General features: G+C 42.4%; 1 protein-coding gene across 1 annotated transcript in view; it reads right to left on the reverse strand.

The window, feature by feature from the left end:
• Positions 1 to 15,000, reverse strand: part of LOC122259135 (ras-specific guanine nucleotide-releasing factor 1) — a 99,889-nt gene that overhangs the window by 42,249 nt on the left and 42,640 nt on the right. The window contains exons 4-8 of the mRNA XM_086556200.1: positions 14,858 to 15,000; positions 14,397 to 14,593; positions 13,064 to 13,293; positions 1,588 to 1,783; positions 843 to 951 (exon numbers count right to left, since the gene is read on the reverse strand). The exon at positions 14,858 to 15,000 is cut by the window's right edge and continues 112 nt beyond it. Of these exons, the coding sequence (XP_086412326.1) occupies positions 843 to 951; positions 1,588 to 1,783; positions 13,064 to 13,293; positions 14,397 to 14,593; positions 14,858 to 15,000 (875 nt within the window). The remainder of the gene's footprint in view (positions 1 to 842; positions 952 to 1,587; positions 1,784 to 13,063; positions 13,294 to 14,396; positions 14,594 to 14,857) is intronic.

Raw genomic sequence — 15,000 nt, forward strand, 5'->3', positions numbered from 1 at the left:
TTAGGGAGAAGGATGCCCAAATTATCGATGGATATAGTGCTGAAATGTTGTTGCAATGTTAAAATATTTTGACGTGAGCAACATGATCGGTGTGAAAAGGAGAATGAGTGTGGCTGAGTTCCGTAATGTAGGAGCTAAAGGTACTGGATCAAGTGGCTGTTGGGCTAAGTATAAGGGGCTGTGTGTCAGTGGGAAATGTGGGAAGGGCGCCGGGAGAGAGCAAAGGGCTGAACTTTTACGGCGTTCCTGACTCCGGAATCACCAACATGCACTTGAAGCTCATTGGAGAGGAGAGGGAAGAGGGGGCGGGGGGGTAATAGCGGAGGTGTTTTTATCATTAATGAGGTTGAGGCGGAGTGACACTCATCGGGGGCATTTTAAGAACGAAGTCATATCACATCCCGAAGCAGAATAAAGCACTTGCAAGTACTTCGGTTTCTATTTTCTTTTTTTCTTTTTTTTTTTTCCTGGTAATAAAGATTATGATTTATGTCATGCCTCTTCGTCTTCGCTTGAGAGAGAATAAGGGAAAAAAGAAGCAGGAATTCATTCGAATTAATTAAGAAGATGCAGTTTAAGGTAAAATGATCAAACAATTACTTCATTACTGGTATCTAAGAATTAGAGACGAAGTCATGACTTGGACAAAATTCAAATGCAGTAGGGATATTTATCTTGGAACTTAAGGAGTGTCGACCGGCTCCGCAGCCAGCCGGAGTCAAGGAGCCGGTGAATTGTCAACGATGCTGTGCAATTTATTATCTTGGGGATTTTACAAATTAAAAAGATGAAATTATTGATATGATTAATTTTGGTTAACAAAGAACCCTACTGTCACTTACCATGGCATTGCAAGTCCCATCTCCCCCTGTGAATGGGGTTTGCAACCACCCTAGGGGGTTTCTACAGTCCTCTCTTTGCGGGACGAACCTCCCAAGGGAGCGGTCTTTACTGAAGGGTTTGGACAACTGGCGTTATGGACTGGCCTTGAGGCACCCCTAAAGAACTCCCTCGGGAGGTTCTTAAACCTTGCAGACTTAATCATAGACCTATTTATCACACTCTTCTTCCTCTCTGAGATATGACAAAAACAAAAACAAAGATACGTTTCACAGGAGAATGCTTTACCGTAACTTTCTTTTGTTTTTCATCTTTTCTTTTTGAGATATGTATATCCTAAACATAAAGCGACACTGCTGGAAAGGGATCAATCAGCACCTTGACGCCTACACTTGACACCTTTTGGGAGTTTGTGATGATTTTTTTGTAATTTATGCGACTCTTTGCGTTAAAGTAGAGAACTAATTTCATAGGATTCCACAAGAAAGGATACATAAAGACTTAAAGTACCGATGTTTCTGCTTATATTACGCGTCGACTATATATGCACTTCAAAGGATACGAGGCTTAAATTTTGATAATTTTTATGGGTTTTTAAATGTGAATTATCATGAAAATAGTGGCTCTAATTGTGACGTCATGACGAATCTAATACCAGATAAGCCATTCTTCTTTTGGTTCAAGCCAAAAGTTTCCCTCAACATCAACTATGACGCAGCTCTTAAATAAAACCTCTATATAAATGGCAGGCAGGTGTGATTGAACCCTCCCCGCGGCAGGTGCCAGGGTACAGACGTGGTGGTACTGAGACGTGGTAGCGAGGCCCGGTACAGTGTGAGCGAGGACTCACCCAGGTGCGTGTTTCCCAGCAGCTGGATGGTGCTGAAGGATGTCTTCTTCTGGCGCGGGGAAGAGCCCACCGAACCAGGGTCACGCCCCCCGTCTGGAAGGGCGCCACGAAGCCATTGTGACCTTCATACCTTCATAGTGTTGCTTTACCAGCGGCACTTCACAACACACCATCACCAATCATCACTATACTGACTACCAACACCACTATACTGGCTACCTGCTACCATCACCACCAACACAGCACTACGACCACTACCATCATGCCTGCTCTCGCGCGTCCCGACATCTGCCCTGATGCTGCTGGCGATTCCTCTCCTGCTGCTCTGTCGCTCCCTGGCTCTCTCGCTACGTTCCCCTGTTCTCACTGGCTCCGTTTCTTCGTATTTCTGTGCCGTCTCTTTTCCTGTTTACTTTTCTTTCTGGCTCTGTCTGTCCGGATGTGCGTCTGTCTGTCTGTGTGTCTCTGTGTTTCTTTCTTTCTCTCTCTCTCTCTCTCTCTCCTTTTTTTTTCTCTCTCTCTCCTTCTCTGTCTCTCTCTCTCTCTCTCTCTCTCTCTCTCTCTCTCTCTCTCTCTCTCTCTCTCTCTCTCTCTGTCTCTCCCTCTCTCTCTCTCTCTCTTCTTTCTCTCTCCTCCCTCTCTCTTTTTTCTCTCTCTTTTTTCTCTCTCTCTCTCATCTCTCACTCTACTCCTATCTCTATCTCCTCTCTCTCTTTCTCTCTCTCGCTGTTCTCTCTCGCACTCTCTCTCTCTCTCTATCTCTCTCTCTCTCTTCTTCTCACTCTCTCTCCTCTCTCTCTCTCTCTCTCTCTCTCTCTCTCTCTCTCTCTCTCTCTCTCTCTCTCTCTCTCTCTCTCTCTCTCTCTCTCTATATATATATATATATATATATATATATATATATATATATATATAGTTATGCATAAATCTCACCTATCGTCTCAATTTTCTCTCTTTCCATAGATTTCTTTATTCCATCCTTTCATTTGATACACTAATGCCAGAATCATGAATAACTGTTCGCCTGAAGTGCTAATTTGTCTTTTACAATCGCTTATGCAACAAAGTCTCTTGCTCACACTGGTAACAGTTAAGAGCAGCTGTAGTTAACAAAATCTATACAATTTTGTACATTCTACAGCGTCAACTTCATTCTTTTAACTGATAATTGCATCATACCGCAAAATGGGATTTAAAAGTTTATAGCATGTTTATATGATGTGTACTTTGTTAACAATGATCTAATAATTCTTTTTATATAATTAGTCTATGAAAATATAATGGCTTCAATTCTGAAGAATTTTAAAAATGTCTTTATCGATAATGGATTCAGTGGTAAAGTTATAACAAACAATTCATATCATTCACGCCCTGTCTGTAGCTAATGTTTTGTCTTTCTCCAAACCGTGCCTAAGGAAGGAAACTAGAGACACAAAGCATCGCGGTTTGGGATGGTAGTGGCTCATAAGAACTTAAATTTCCTAGATTACAATACTGTGACGCTGTAACTGTAACTGTAACTATAACTGGGATGCCCTTATATGGAATATGAGTGGTACAACCTCACCTGACATTAACTGACGGTTCACTTCTTTGTTGCCTGTCCATGCATGTGCATTGGTATACAGGGCTTTTTGCCTATTGAAGTAGATGTACTAAAACCACTTAAAACTGGTTAACAAACTATCACTGCTGGGAAGACGTTCCTTCAGTTATTTTGTAAAAGCACACAGCTGAATCCTATTAACTATCTTCATCGAAGTGCTAAAAGAGGGACATCACCCTATCGAAACCTCCATTCTCAGGATATTAATAGATAATTGTGATTCGTTATTCATCTTGATATTCAAGACCTCTGTCATTGCCACCTACTCGCCAAGACCAACACCCAACGCTAAACACACGTCTGGGCTACAGCACTATCCTCACACTGAATTTACAAATGCTAAACATCGAAGAACTAACTGCTACTCTCTTCCTAACCTCTCCTTTCCTACCTCTACCTAACATCCACACACCACAGCAGCAGTATCGACAGCAGCAACAGCAAAACAAAAAAAAGAAAAAAAAAGAAAACCTCTTTATTTATATATGTATGGGACGCGGGAAGCAGGTGTTGGCGGTGGCTTGAAGGACCTAATAGACGCCACTTATTGCCTACCTACGGCACTACAGCGGCCCCACAGCCAGCCTACTTGACAACTACCACAGCCACTCACCACTAGCTCTACTACTTGTCACTAGGACTACCACTTACCACTAGCACTAGCACTATCAGCGCGTTCAACTAAGTTATGGCGTGGAAGAAGGCCAGGAAGGCAGGGACAATTGCATGGGAAAAAATTGCTCAGTGTGCAACATGACACTTCCAATGGCCCTCCGCGGAAGCTTGTCATGGACCGGACAGGTGTGACATAATGGCAGAGTCGTCCATTGGAACAGGTACGACTTGCGAGTCTTAATTATTTCTCTTTCATCCCTTGCCTTTCTCGGCTTCCTCCTCCCGTCACCAAGAAGGCAAAAAAAAAAAAGAAAAGAAAAATCAAACACTCCGAGACTTCGCCGGAAAATTGTTTTGGAAAGATCCGTGACGTCATTATTTTTTGCATCATAGGCCTACGCCCGTTTATACAAAATTTTACAATCATAACTTTCTTAATTTTGAGTTATCAAATCTATAGCAGACACACTTATCGGCTATGCATGTTACAACATCATCGATAGGCCTAGTGTCCAAACAAAATGCTTAGCTTGTGTGAGTCATCGTCACCAACATTCCAACTTTTCCGAAAGCGAGTAGTCTTGAAAGCACAAGAATTGGCTGGTGGTAGCAGATCCTCCTCACCTGCAGCCCGTATCTGGTTCCTAGCTGTGCTGCTGCTGCGCCGCGTGGTAGGCAGACACGAAGGGAACCAGGCAGGGACCGAGCAGGAACTAGAGTGCCACTTAAATCACACTGAAGAAAATAAGTGGACTACAACTGAGACACAAAACTTCGTGGAACTTCGCCCGAGATCCCATTCGCGTCACGGGATGAAGGGATCAGAAGCGAAGGCAACTTCCACTCGCTCAGCTCTTGAGATAACAAATGGCGATAGAAAAAAACAACAACGCCACTGACTAATGATAATGATAAAAATAATCCTTTATCACAAGAGAAACTGCTGCCACCTGCCTCGCTTGATGAACACGGCTGAAGTGCATATGATTTATGATGTGCATTGCACGTATCAGATCTTTCTTAGCGATTGAATGGCATTGTTGATAGTGAGTTTATCTCCGAGTGATGTGCCAGCCGCGATCACCTGCGACAGTAAACAAAACTTACCCATAATAAACGCACACTGCTTGCTTGTTACTGCCCTACTGACCTAACCTTACCTGACCCAGCCTGTCCTTGCCTCCCGGACAATGAAGAACTTGATTTACTTTTTTTTCTATTTTCTCTTTCTTAAATATATACACACATATTTATTGTTTTTTTTTCAGGATTGCCTCGAGTCAAAATTTACAATCGCGCGCGTCGACCGTCTGGGGAACACATAAAAGAAACAGAAGGTAGGCCGTTTTCCAGATTGTAGAAGGCATGACAGAATGAACAGTAGGTCTAACGCGGACAAGAAGAATAAACCAGAATGGATGGAAAAGAATGCAGAAGAACGATAAAGAGACAAAAATCGGGATTATGTCCAAAAACAAATCAAGATAAAAGAAAAGGCAAACGGAATAATCATACCAAAGTTTAGCGGGTCACAAATAGAAAAAAGAGAGTGAGAGAGACAAAAAATAAAAACAATAAAAAAAAAAATATAAGAGTGATCATAAAAAAGTATATATAAATATAACACACGCTCTAGATGCACATAGTTCCGCTATCATTAGCAAGAGGTTCAGTTGGCGTTCTGCTGAGTCCGGTAAGACTAAGTCTACAAAACCATCTTTAGATCTAACGAAGCACAGTGAATGAAGGGAAAATGTCTCAAAACAAAAGGGCCAACTACACGGCCTCTGCCATAGGTGTTTAGAAAAAAATAAGGGAAAAAGGGAGGAAAGTAAAGAGGGTAGCAAAGGGAGGTGGGTAAGGGAAGGGGGGTGAGGGAGAAAACAGCAAGGCTCAAAAGATGGGTTGGCATAACACAGCGGTCACTGCAAACCATCCCATGCAACATCCCATCACATGCAAACACACATTTAGGACAACCTTTCCGCATGCAGGCATGAAGCACAATGGCATACAATATCATATCATATTTAATTATATCATTTCTTAACCAATGTAAAAATGACTAGAATCAATTCCACACTTAGATATTAATCATATTTGCAATGGATATTTGCTTTGCAAAACTCGCATGCATAACAAGGAAATATAGGTTTTTCTATCAATAGTCTCTATTGCAAAGATCATGTTGCCAGAAATAATGTATTGACAATAATAGTTACAGGATATAGCTTATATGAAGCCTATACTTGTATAAGATTACTAAGCATAATGGAAATAATTAGGATAGAACAATAATGATGATAATGACGAATAATGATGATGATGACAATGATAACAATACTACTGCAAAGAGAAGAATAATGACAATAATGATAATGATACGGAAAATAATCACATCAACACTAATAATAATGATGAGGATGACCATGACTATAATAATGATAATGATGATAATAATGATAACAGTAATGATAATAGTAATAAGGATAAAAAATATGACAACAATAATAATAATAACATTGATGACAGTAATAATGATAATAATAAAAAATAATACTAATAACTGATAATGATAACAACAGAAGTAGTGATAAAGATAATGATGATTGTAAAAATAATAATGACAATAGAAATGATAATGATAATAATGATAATAATAACAATGATAATTATGATGATTATGATTTTGATGATGATAAGCAAAATAAAGACAATTATCGTGATAATGAAAATGAAAATGAAAACAGTTGTGATATAAATGATAATAACAATAATGGTAATAATAACAATAATTATGATAGTGATAATAATAATAGTTCTAATGCTAATAATGATAAGGATAATAATGATGCTAATAAAATAATGATAATGATAATAACAAATAAAAAATAGAATAATAATAATAGTAATAATAATGATAATAATGATAACAATAATAGTAATGATGATGATGACAACAACGATAACAGTGACAATGATAAACATACTAAGGACAATGAAAATAATGATTATGATGATGATAATGATCATGATTATAATAATAGTATGATAATAGTATAATAATATTAATGATAATGATAATAATAATAATAATAACAATAATAATAATGATGATAATAATAATAATAATGATAATAATAATAATAATGATAATAATAATAATAATAATAATAATAATAATAATAATAATAATGATTATAAAATTATATATGATAAAGCAAATGATCATGAAAACAAGACAAATAATAATTATTAGAATAGTAGTAATAATAATTACAATAATAATGATAAGGATAAGGACAATAATAATAGCAACAACAATAATGATGATAATAACAATAATGATAATAATGATAATAATAATGATATCAATAAAAACAAAAACAATACAATCATAACAATAATGATGATAAAAATAATAAAAATAATAATAACAATGATAAAAGCACTGACAATAAATATTGATAATAGTAATAGCATTGATAATGCTGATAATAATTAAAAAGTAATGATAATGATGATAGTGATAACAATAACAATAATAATGATATAAGCTTTGTCCTGCTTTGTCCTGCTTTGTCCTGCTTTGTCCTGCTTTGTCCTGCTTTGTCCTGCTTTGTCCTGCTTTGTCCTGCTTTGTCCTGCTTTGTCCTGCTTTGTCCTGCTTTGTCCTGCTTTGTCCTGCTTTGTCCTGCTTTGTCCTGCTTTGTCCTGCTTTGTCCTGCTTTGTCCTGCTTTGTCCTGCTTTGTCCTGCTTTGTCCTGCTTTGTCCTGCTTTGTCCTGCTTTGTCCTGCTTTGTCCTGCTTTGTCCTGCTTTGTCCTGCTTTGTCCTGCTTTGTCCTGCTTTGTCCTGCTTTGTCCTGCTTTGTCCTGCTTTGTCCTGCTTTGTCCTGCTTTGTCCTGCTTTGTCCTGCTTTGTCCTGCTTTGTCCTGCTTTGTCCTGCTTTGTCCTGCTTTGTCCTGCTTTGTCCTGCTTTGTCCTGCTTTGTCCTGCTTTGTCCTGCTTTGTCCTGCTTTGTCCTGCTTTGTCCTGCTTTGTCCTGCTTTGTCCTGCTTTGTCCTGCTTTGTCCTGCTTTGTCCTGCTTTGTCCTGCTTTGTCCTGCTTTGTCCTGCTTTGTCCTGCTTTGTCCTGCTTTGTCCTGCTTTGTCCTGCTTTGTCCTGCTTTGTCCTGCTTTGTCCTGCTTTGTCCTGCTTTGTCCTGCTTTGTCCTGCTTTGTCCTGCTTTGTCCTGCTTTGTCCTGCTTTGTCCTGCTTTGTCCTGCTTTGTCCTGCTTTGTCCTGCTTTGTCCTGCTTTGTCCTGCTTTGTCCTGCTTTGTCCTGCTTTGTCCTGCTTTGTCCTGCTTTGTCCTGCTTTGTCCTGCTTTGTCCTGCTTTGTCCTGCTTTGTCCTGCTTTGTCCTGCTTTGTCCTGCTTTGTCCTGCTTTGTCCTGCTTTGTCCTGCTTTGTCCTGCTTTGTCCTGCTTTGTCCTGCTTTGTCCTGCTTTGTCCTGCTTTGTCCTGCTTTGTCCTGCTTTGTCCTGCTTTGTCCTGCTTTGTCCTGCTTTGTCCTGCTTTGTCCTGCTTTGTCCTGCTTTGTCCTGCTTTGTCCTGCTTTGTCCTGCTTTGTCCTGCTTTGTCCTGCTTTGTCCTGCTTTGTCCTGCTTTGTCCTGCTTTGTCCTGCTTTGTCCTGCTTTGTCCTGCTTTGTCCTGCTTTGTCCTGCTTTGTCCTGCTTTGTCCTGCTTTGTCCTGCTTTGTCCTGCTTTGTCCTGCTTTGTCCTGCTTTGTCCTGCTTTGTCCTGCTTTGTCCTGCTTTGTCCTGCTTTGTCCTGCTTTGTCCTGCTTTGTCCTGCTTTGTCCTGCTTTGTCCTGCTTTGTCCTGCTTTGTCCTGCTTTGTCCTGCTTTGTCCTGCTTTGTCCTGCTTTGTCCTGCTTTGTCCTGCTTTGTCCTGCTTTGTCCTGCTTTGTCCTGCTTTGTCCTGCTTTGTCCTGCTTTGTCCTGCTTTGTCCTGCTTTGTCCTGCTTTGTCCTGCTTTGTCCTGCTTTGTCCTGCTTTGTCCTGCTTTGTCCTGCTTTGTCCTGCTTTGTCCTGCTTTGTCCTGCTTTGTCCTGCTTTGTCCTGCTTTGTCCTGCTTTGTCCTGCTTTGTCCTGCTTTGTCCTGCTTTGTCCTGCTTTGTCCTGCTTTGTCCTGCTTTGTCCTGCTTTGTCCTGCTTTGTCCTGCTTTGTCCTGCTTTGTCCTGCTTTGTCCTGCTTTGTCCTGCTTTGTCCTGCTTTGTCCTGCTTTGTCCTGCTTTGTCCTGCTTTGTCCTGCTTTGTCCTGCTTTGTCCTGCTTTGTCCTGCTTTGTCCTGCTTTGTCCTGCTTTGTCCTGCTTTGTCCTGCTTTGTCCTGCTTTGTCCTGCTTTGTCCTGCTTTGTCCTGCTTTGTCCTGCTTTGTCCTGCTTTGTCCTGCTTTGTCCTGCTTTGTCCTGCTTTGTCCTGCTTTGTCCTGCTTTGTCCTGCTTTGTCCTGCTTTGTCCTGCTTTGTCCTGCTTTGTCCTGCTTTGTCCTGCTTTGTCCTGCTTTGTCCTGCTTTGTCCTGCTTTGTCCTGCTTTGTCCTGCTTTGTCCTGCTTTGTCCTGCTTTGTCCTGCTTTGTCCTGCTTTGTCCTGCTTTGTCCTGCTTTGTCCTGCTTTGTCCTGCTTTGTCCTGCTTTGTCCTGCTTTGTCCTGCTTTGTCCTGCTTTGTCCTGCTTTGTCCTGCTTTGTCCTGCTTTGTCCTGCTTTGTCCTGCTTTGTCCTGCTTTGTCCTGCTTTGTCCTGCTTTGTCCTGCTTTGTCCTGCTTTGTCCTGCTTTGTCCTGCTTTGTCCTGCTTTGTCCTGCTTTGTCCTGCTTTGTCCTGCTTTGTCCTGCTTTGTCCTGCTTTGTCCTGCTTTGTCCTGCTTTGTCCTGCTTTGTCCTGCTTTGTCCTGCTTTGTCCTGCTTTGTCCTGCTTTGTCCTGCTTTGTCCTGCTTTGTCCTGCTTTGTCCTGCTTTGTCCTGCTTTGTCCTGCTTTGTCCTGCTTTGTCCTGCTTTGTCCTGCTTTGTCCTGCTTTGTCCTGCTTTGTCCTGCTTTGTCCTGCTTTGTCCTGCTTTGTCCTGCTTTGTCCTGCTTTGTCCTGCTTTGTCCTGCTTTGTCCTGCTTTGTCCTGCTTTGTCCTGCTTTGTCCTGCTTTGTCCTGCTTTGTCCTGCTTTGTCCTGCTTTGTCCTGCTTTGTCCTGCTTTGTCCTGCTTTGTCCTGCTTTGTCCTGCTTTGTCCTGCTTTGTCCTGCTTTGTCCTGCTTTGTCCTGCTTTGTCCTGCTTTGTCCTGCTTTGTCCTGCTTTGTCCTGCTTTGTCCTGCTTTGTCCTGCTTTGTCCTGCTTTGTCCTGCTTTGTCCTGCTTTGTCCTGCTTTGTCCTGCTTTGTCCTGCTTTGTCCTGCTTTGTCCTGCTTTGTCCTGCTTTGTCCTGCTTTGTCCTGCTTTGTCCTGCTTTGTCCTGCTTTGTCCTGCTTTGTCCTGCTTTGTCCTGCTTTGTCCTGCTTTGTCCTGCTTTGTCCTGCTTTGTCCTGCTTTGTCCTGCTTTGTCCTGCTTTGTCCTGCTTTGTCCTGCTTTGTCCTGCTTTGTCCTGCTTTGTCCTGCTTTGTCCTGCTTTGTCCTGCTTTGTCCTGCTTTGTCCTGCTTTGTCCTGCTTTGTCCTGCTTTGTCCTGCTTTGTCCTGCTTTGTCCTGCTTTGTCCTGCTTTGTCCTGCTTTGTCCTGCTTTGTCCTGCTTTGTCCTGCTTTGTCCTGCTTTGTCCTGCTTTGTCCTGCTTTGTCCTGCTTTGTCCTGCTTTGTCCTGCTTTGTCCTGCTTTGTCCTGCTTTGTCCTGCTTTGTCCTGCTTTGTCCTGCTTTGTCCTGCTTTGTCCTGCTTTGTCCTGCTTTGTCCTGCTTTGTCCTGCTTTGTCCTGCTTTGTCCTGCTTTGTCCTGCTTTGTCCTGCTTTGTCCTGCTTTGTCCTGCTTTGTCCTGCTTTGTCCTGCTTTGTCCTGCTTTGTCCTGCTTTGTCCTGCTTTGTCCTGCTTTGTCCTGCTTTGTCCTGCTTTGTCCTGCTTCCTCAATGGTATAGCCTGTTTGTCTAATCTAAGTTTTATCAAAGATGGTGATGATAATGAAAATAATAGTGATAATGATAATAGAAGAAGCAGTGATAATTGATGCTAGAACAATCAGTGATAATGATGATATTCCTAGCTGATAACAAAACGATAATGATAATGATAATGATAATATTTACGAAGATGATAATAATAACCACATAACAAATAGCAAAGCGTTAGATTTATCTTCCGAGAATGTTTACAAAAAGCTGGAAGTCGCGAGTGCCCCCTTTCCCCCTCTCATTTCTCCTCCTCCTCCTCCTCCTCCTCCTCCTCCTCCTCCTCTTCCCCCCCTCCCCCGACTGTTGTCATGGCAACCTGTCCAGTGCCACTACGGTTGAGTTCTGCGCGCCATCTACTGACTCGATCGCTCTTCGTTTATCAGCTTACACTACGGACGTATTAAATTATGTCGTCTCTCCATTTATCAGTCCTTATGGTATATCATTTGATTACCAGCCTAATATTTATTTATTTTTCGTTACTAAACCGTATCTTTATTCATAGTAATGACAATAACATAAGAAGTTATCGTTTTTCATAATCGAACTTGAAATCCCGTTCGAACTGACGTTTAAACCAAATTGTTGTAAGAAACATTCAAATATCAAAGTATCACTATTTTTTTCTCAATTGAGAGAATGCTCTACTGCACACTTGCTGAACTGCATTAACAAGCAATCATATATTTAATAAAATCAGCAGAAGAATAGATATATTGCTATATGATTCATTTATTCGTATTTTCTGACTGGAAAAGAGAGAAGGGGCGGAGGGGGGGGGGAGGCAATGGTGACAGTGAATTTGGAAGAAGAAAAGGGCAGGAGGGGGAGGGGGGAGGGGCTGCGTATGTGCGCGCGCGCGCGCGTGTGTGTTAGTTTGTTTGTGTGTGTGTTTGTTAGTTTGTGTGTGTGTGTTTGTTTGTGTGTGTGTGTGTTTGTTTGTTTGTTTGTTTGTTTGTTTGCGTGTGTATGTGTGTGTGTGTTTGTCTGTGTGTGTGTGTGTGTGTGTGAGTTTGTGTGTGTGTGTGTGTGTGTGTGTGTGTGCGTGAATGCGTCTGTAGGAGAGAATGTATGTGAATGTTCTGGCCACACCTCCCGGAGCATGTGCGTATGCCGGGTGTGGCGCCACCAGCGATGCCTTCTAGACATGCCCGGGACTTTAAATATCGTCTCAGGGGAAACATCTCACCTTGAGCTTGAGCGCCCCCTCCTCCCTGCCCTGAGCCCCCTCCCTCTCCCCTCTCCCCTCTCCCTCACCTGCTGCCGCCACACCCGCCCCTCATTCTCCCCTCTCTCCCCGCCCGCCGCTCGCTCTAGTAACTCTATTGTCCCAGTGTTTCTCGCCGACCTCCCTGCCCTGTCCTGCATGGCTTGCACTGCTTTGCCCTGCTCTGCTCTGCTTTGCCCTACTTTGCTCTGCTTTGTCCTGCTTTGTCCTGCTTTGTCCTGCTTCCCTCAGTGGTATAGCCTGTTTGTCTAATCTAAGTTTTATCAAGAGATCTGCCTTTAGGTACTTACTCCGTCCTGCGCTGACCTACCTTTGTGAGTTTGCTTGACCCAGCTCAATAATTACTCTCGCAACCCTAGCCACATCGTCTCCTGTTCTGTCCTATCACAATCTCATTCTTCTATTTTCCCGCGCTATTCTGCCCTTTCCTATTTCCCTTTTTTCTCCGTCAGCTACCCACTCCTGTCCCTGTTTTGTCCCATTCCACTACACTGATCTCTGTTCTGTCGATGTTCTGCTTAGCCCGGGGAATAGGGGAGGAACGCGACAAGCAGGGCAAGAAGGCAGGGGAAGGGAGCAACGAGGGGGACAAGCAGGGGACGAGGAGGCAGAGATAAAGGGAACAAAGAAAAGGGGGCAAACAGAGGAGAGGAGAAGACAAGAGAGAAAGGAGCAAAGGAGATAGGAGACAAGAGAGAGAGAGGGGGAGTGGGGGGCGGAGACACAGCGGCGAAAAGAAGGAAAGAGAGCGCAACGAAGGAAGCATCCCTAGCCTAACACTGTTCGAAAGCACTCACCAAGCACCAGCGTGGGCCAGCTCTCCATCCTGGCCGACAGCCCTTTGAGGAAGATCTGGTGGAGGAAGAGCAGCGTCTCCGAGTTCAGGAAGATGCTGTTGACGTCTTCGTGGCTGCAGGGAGGTTTCTTCGAGGACGCCGCCATCTTGAAGGGCCGAAGGAAGCAGGACACGAGAAGGTTCAGCTGCTCGACGTACTCCTCCTCCGCTTCGACCATTCGGAATACCAGGCTGAGGGAGTGGGGAGGGGGGGAGGTAGAGAGCGTTGAGAGAAAAAGAGAGAGAGAGAGTGAGAGACAGAGACGAAGAGAGAGAGAGAGAGAGAGAGAGAGAGAGAGAGAGAAAGAGAAAGAGATAGATAGATAGATAGATAGATAGATATAGAGAAAGATTGAGAGAGAGAGAGAGAGAGATATATAGATATAGAGAAAGAGGGAGAGAGAGAGAGAGAGAGAAAGGGAGAGAGAAATGAAAAGAAAGATTGAGAGAGAGAGAGAGAGAGAGAGAGAGAGAGAGAGAGAGATGGAAGAAGAGGAAAATGAAGAAAGAAGATATAAAGAAATAAGGAAAACAAAGAGAATGAAAAATAAAAAGAAGAAAGAAAAAGATAAATAAAAAAGAAAGAAAAAGAGAAATAAGAAGAATGAAAAGAAAGAGAATATAGGAGAGAAGAAGAGAAGAGAGAGATGAAGAAAGAGCAGTGTCAGTATCATGGTATTACTATCACTATTACCTTTATTACATTATTTCCATTATCATTAACGTCATTACTTTCATTATTATCATGAGCATCATGCATCACAAACATGAATATGTTCATAAATATTATCATCCTCATCACCGCCTCAGATCTTCACATCCCAAAAAGAATAAATATTGCTTTCGTACCGTCACCCAGTGTCTCAAAAACGTCAGTATTTCCCAGAATTTCCCTGTCTATCAAAATTTCAGGATTAAAAGAAAAGTAGAATGACAACTTTTGAAACGGCAATCACCACTTTCCCTTGTGTTCGCTAGAGATATGTGAACCAACTACGTTTTCTATGTTTATCTTCCGTTTTTTATGCGTGTCTCTCCAATCTCGTGCACTTCCCACTTCCTCTTTTGTTTCTTATTTCTCGTGTTCGTATTTCTCCCCCTTCATCTTCACTTGCAACTCTTTTTCGTTATTTTTCTTATTCCAATGATACTCATTATATTCCTCCAGTATTCTTTTCCTACTAATTTTACTTACATTACGCCTCTCCCCCCCCCCCTCCCTTTTTTGCGTTCCCCCTTTCACCTTCTTTTTTCTCCCTCCTCGTCCTCTACTTCCTCCTTCTTTCCCTCCTTACCTGTTCCTCTTCCTCATACTCTCGGCGTGTGGAGAGCGTATATACTCCTCCACGATCTGCTTCCACCGCCGTCGACAAAGCCAGCCCCTGAAGAAGCTTTGCACTTTCTTAATCTTCTTTATCTCTTCGGAGTCCTCAGGAAGGTCCTCCAGCCGCCGGGAAGGAACCACGCGCCACTCCTTCTTCAGGGTGCATAACTGTGGCGATAAAAGGGCGTCCATGGAGAAAGGAGAAGGGCTTGTGAGTGTATTTGTATATTTGCTGGTTTTGTGTGTTGTGTGTGTGTATTTGTGTGGCTTGGTAACGATGGAGTAATTGGTCATGAAACAACACGAAGAACAACAACAACAACAACAACAAGATACCAAACAATAAAGACGAAACATCTACATTAATAATAATAATAATAATAATGATAATAATAATAATAATAATAATAATAATAAAAACAAAAAACTCACCTCTGCTCTGAGTTTCTTGATCTCCGAAGTGAGTTCCTCGCATTGCTGTGTGTATTGCCACTTGGCCGTCTTCTCGCTCTCTACGATCTGTAGGAGATGCAAATGCTTCTGCTCCAGCTCCTCCTTCTGCAACAGGAGCTTGT

Source organism: Penaeus japonicus, unplaced genomic scaffold (genome assembly GCF_977035675.1).
Source record: "Penaeus japonicus unplaced genomic scaffold, GWHDUDI00000001_assembly GWHDUDI00000032, whole genome shotgun sequence".
Taxonomy (NCBI): domain Eukaryota; kingdom Metazoa; phylum Arthropoda; class Malacostraca; order Decapoda; family Penaeidae; genus Penaeus; species Penaeus japonicus.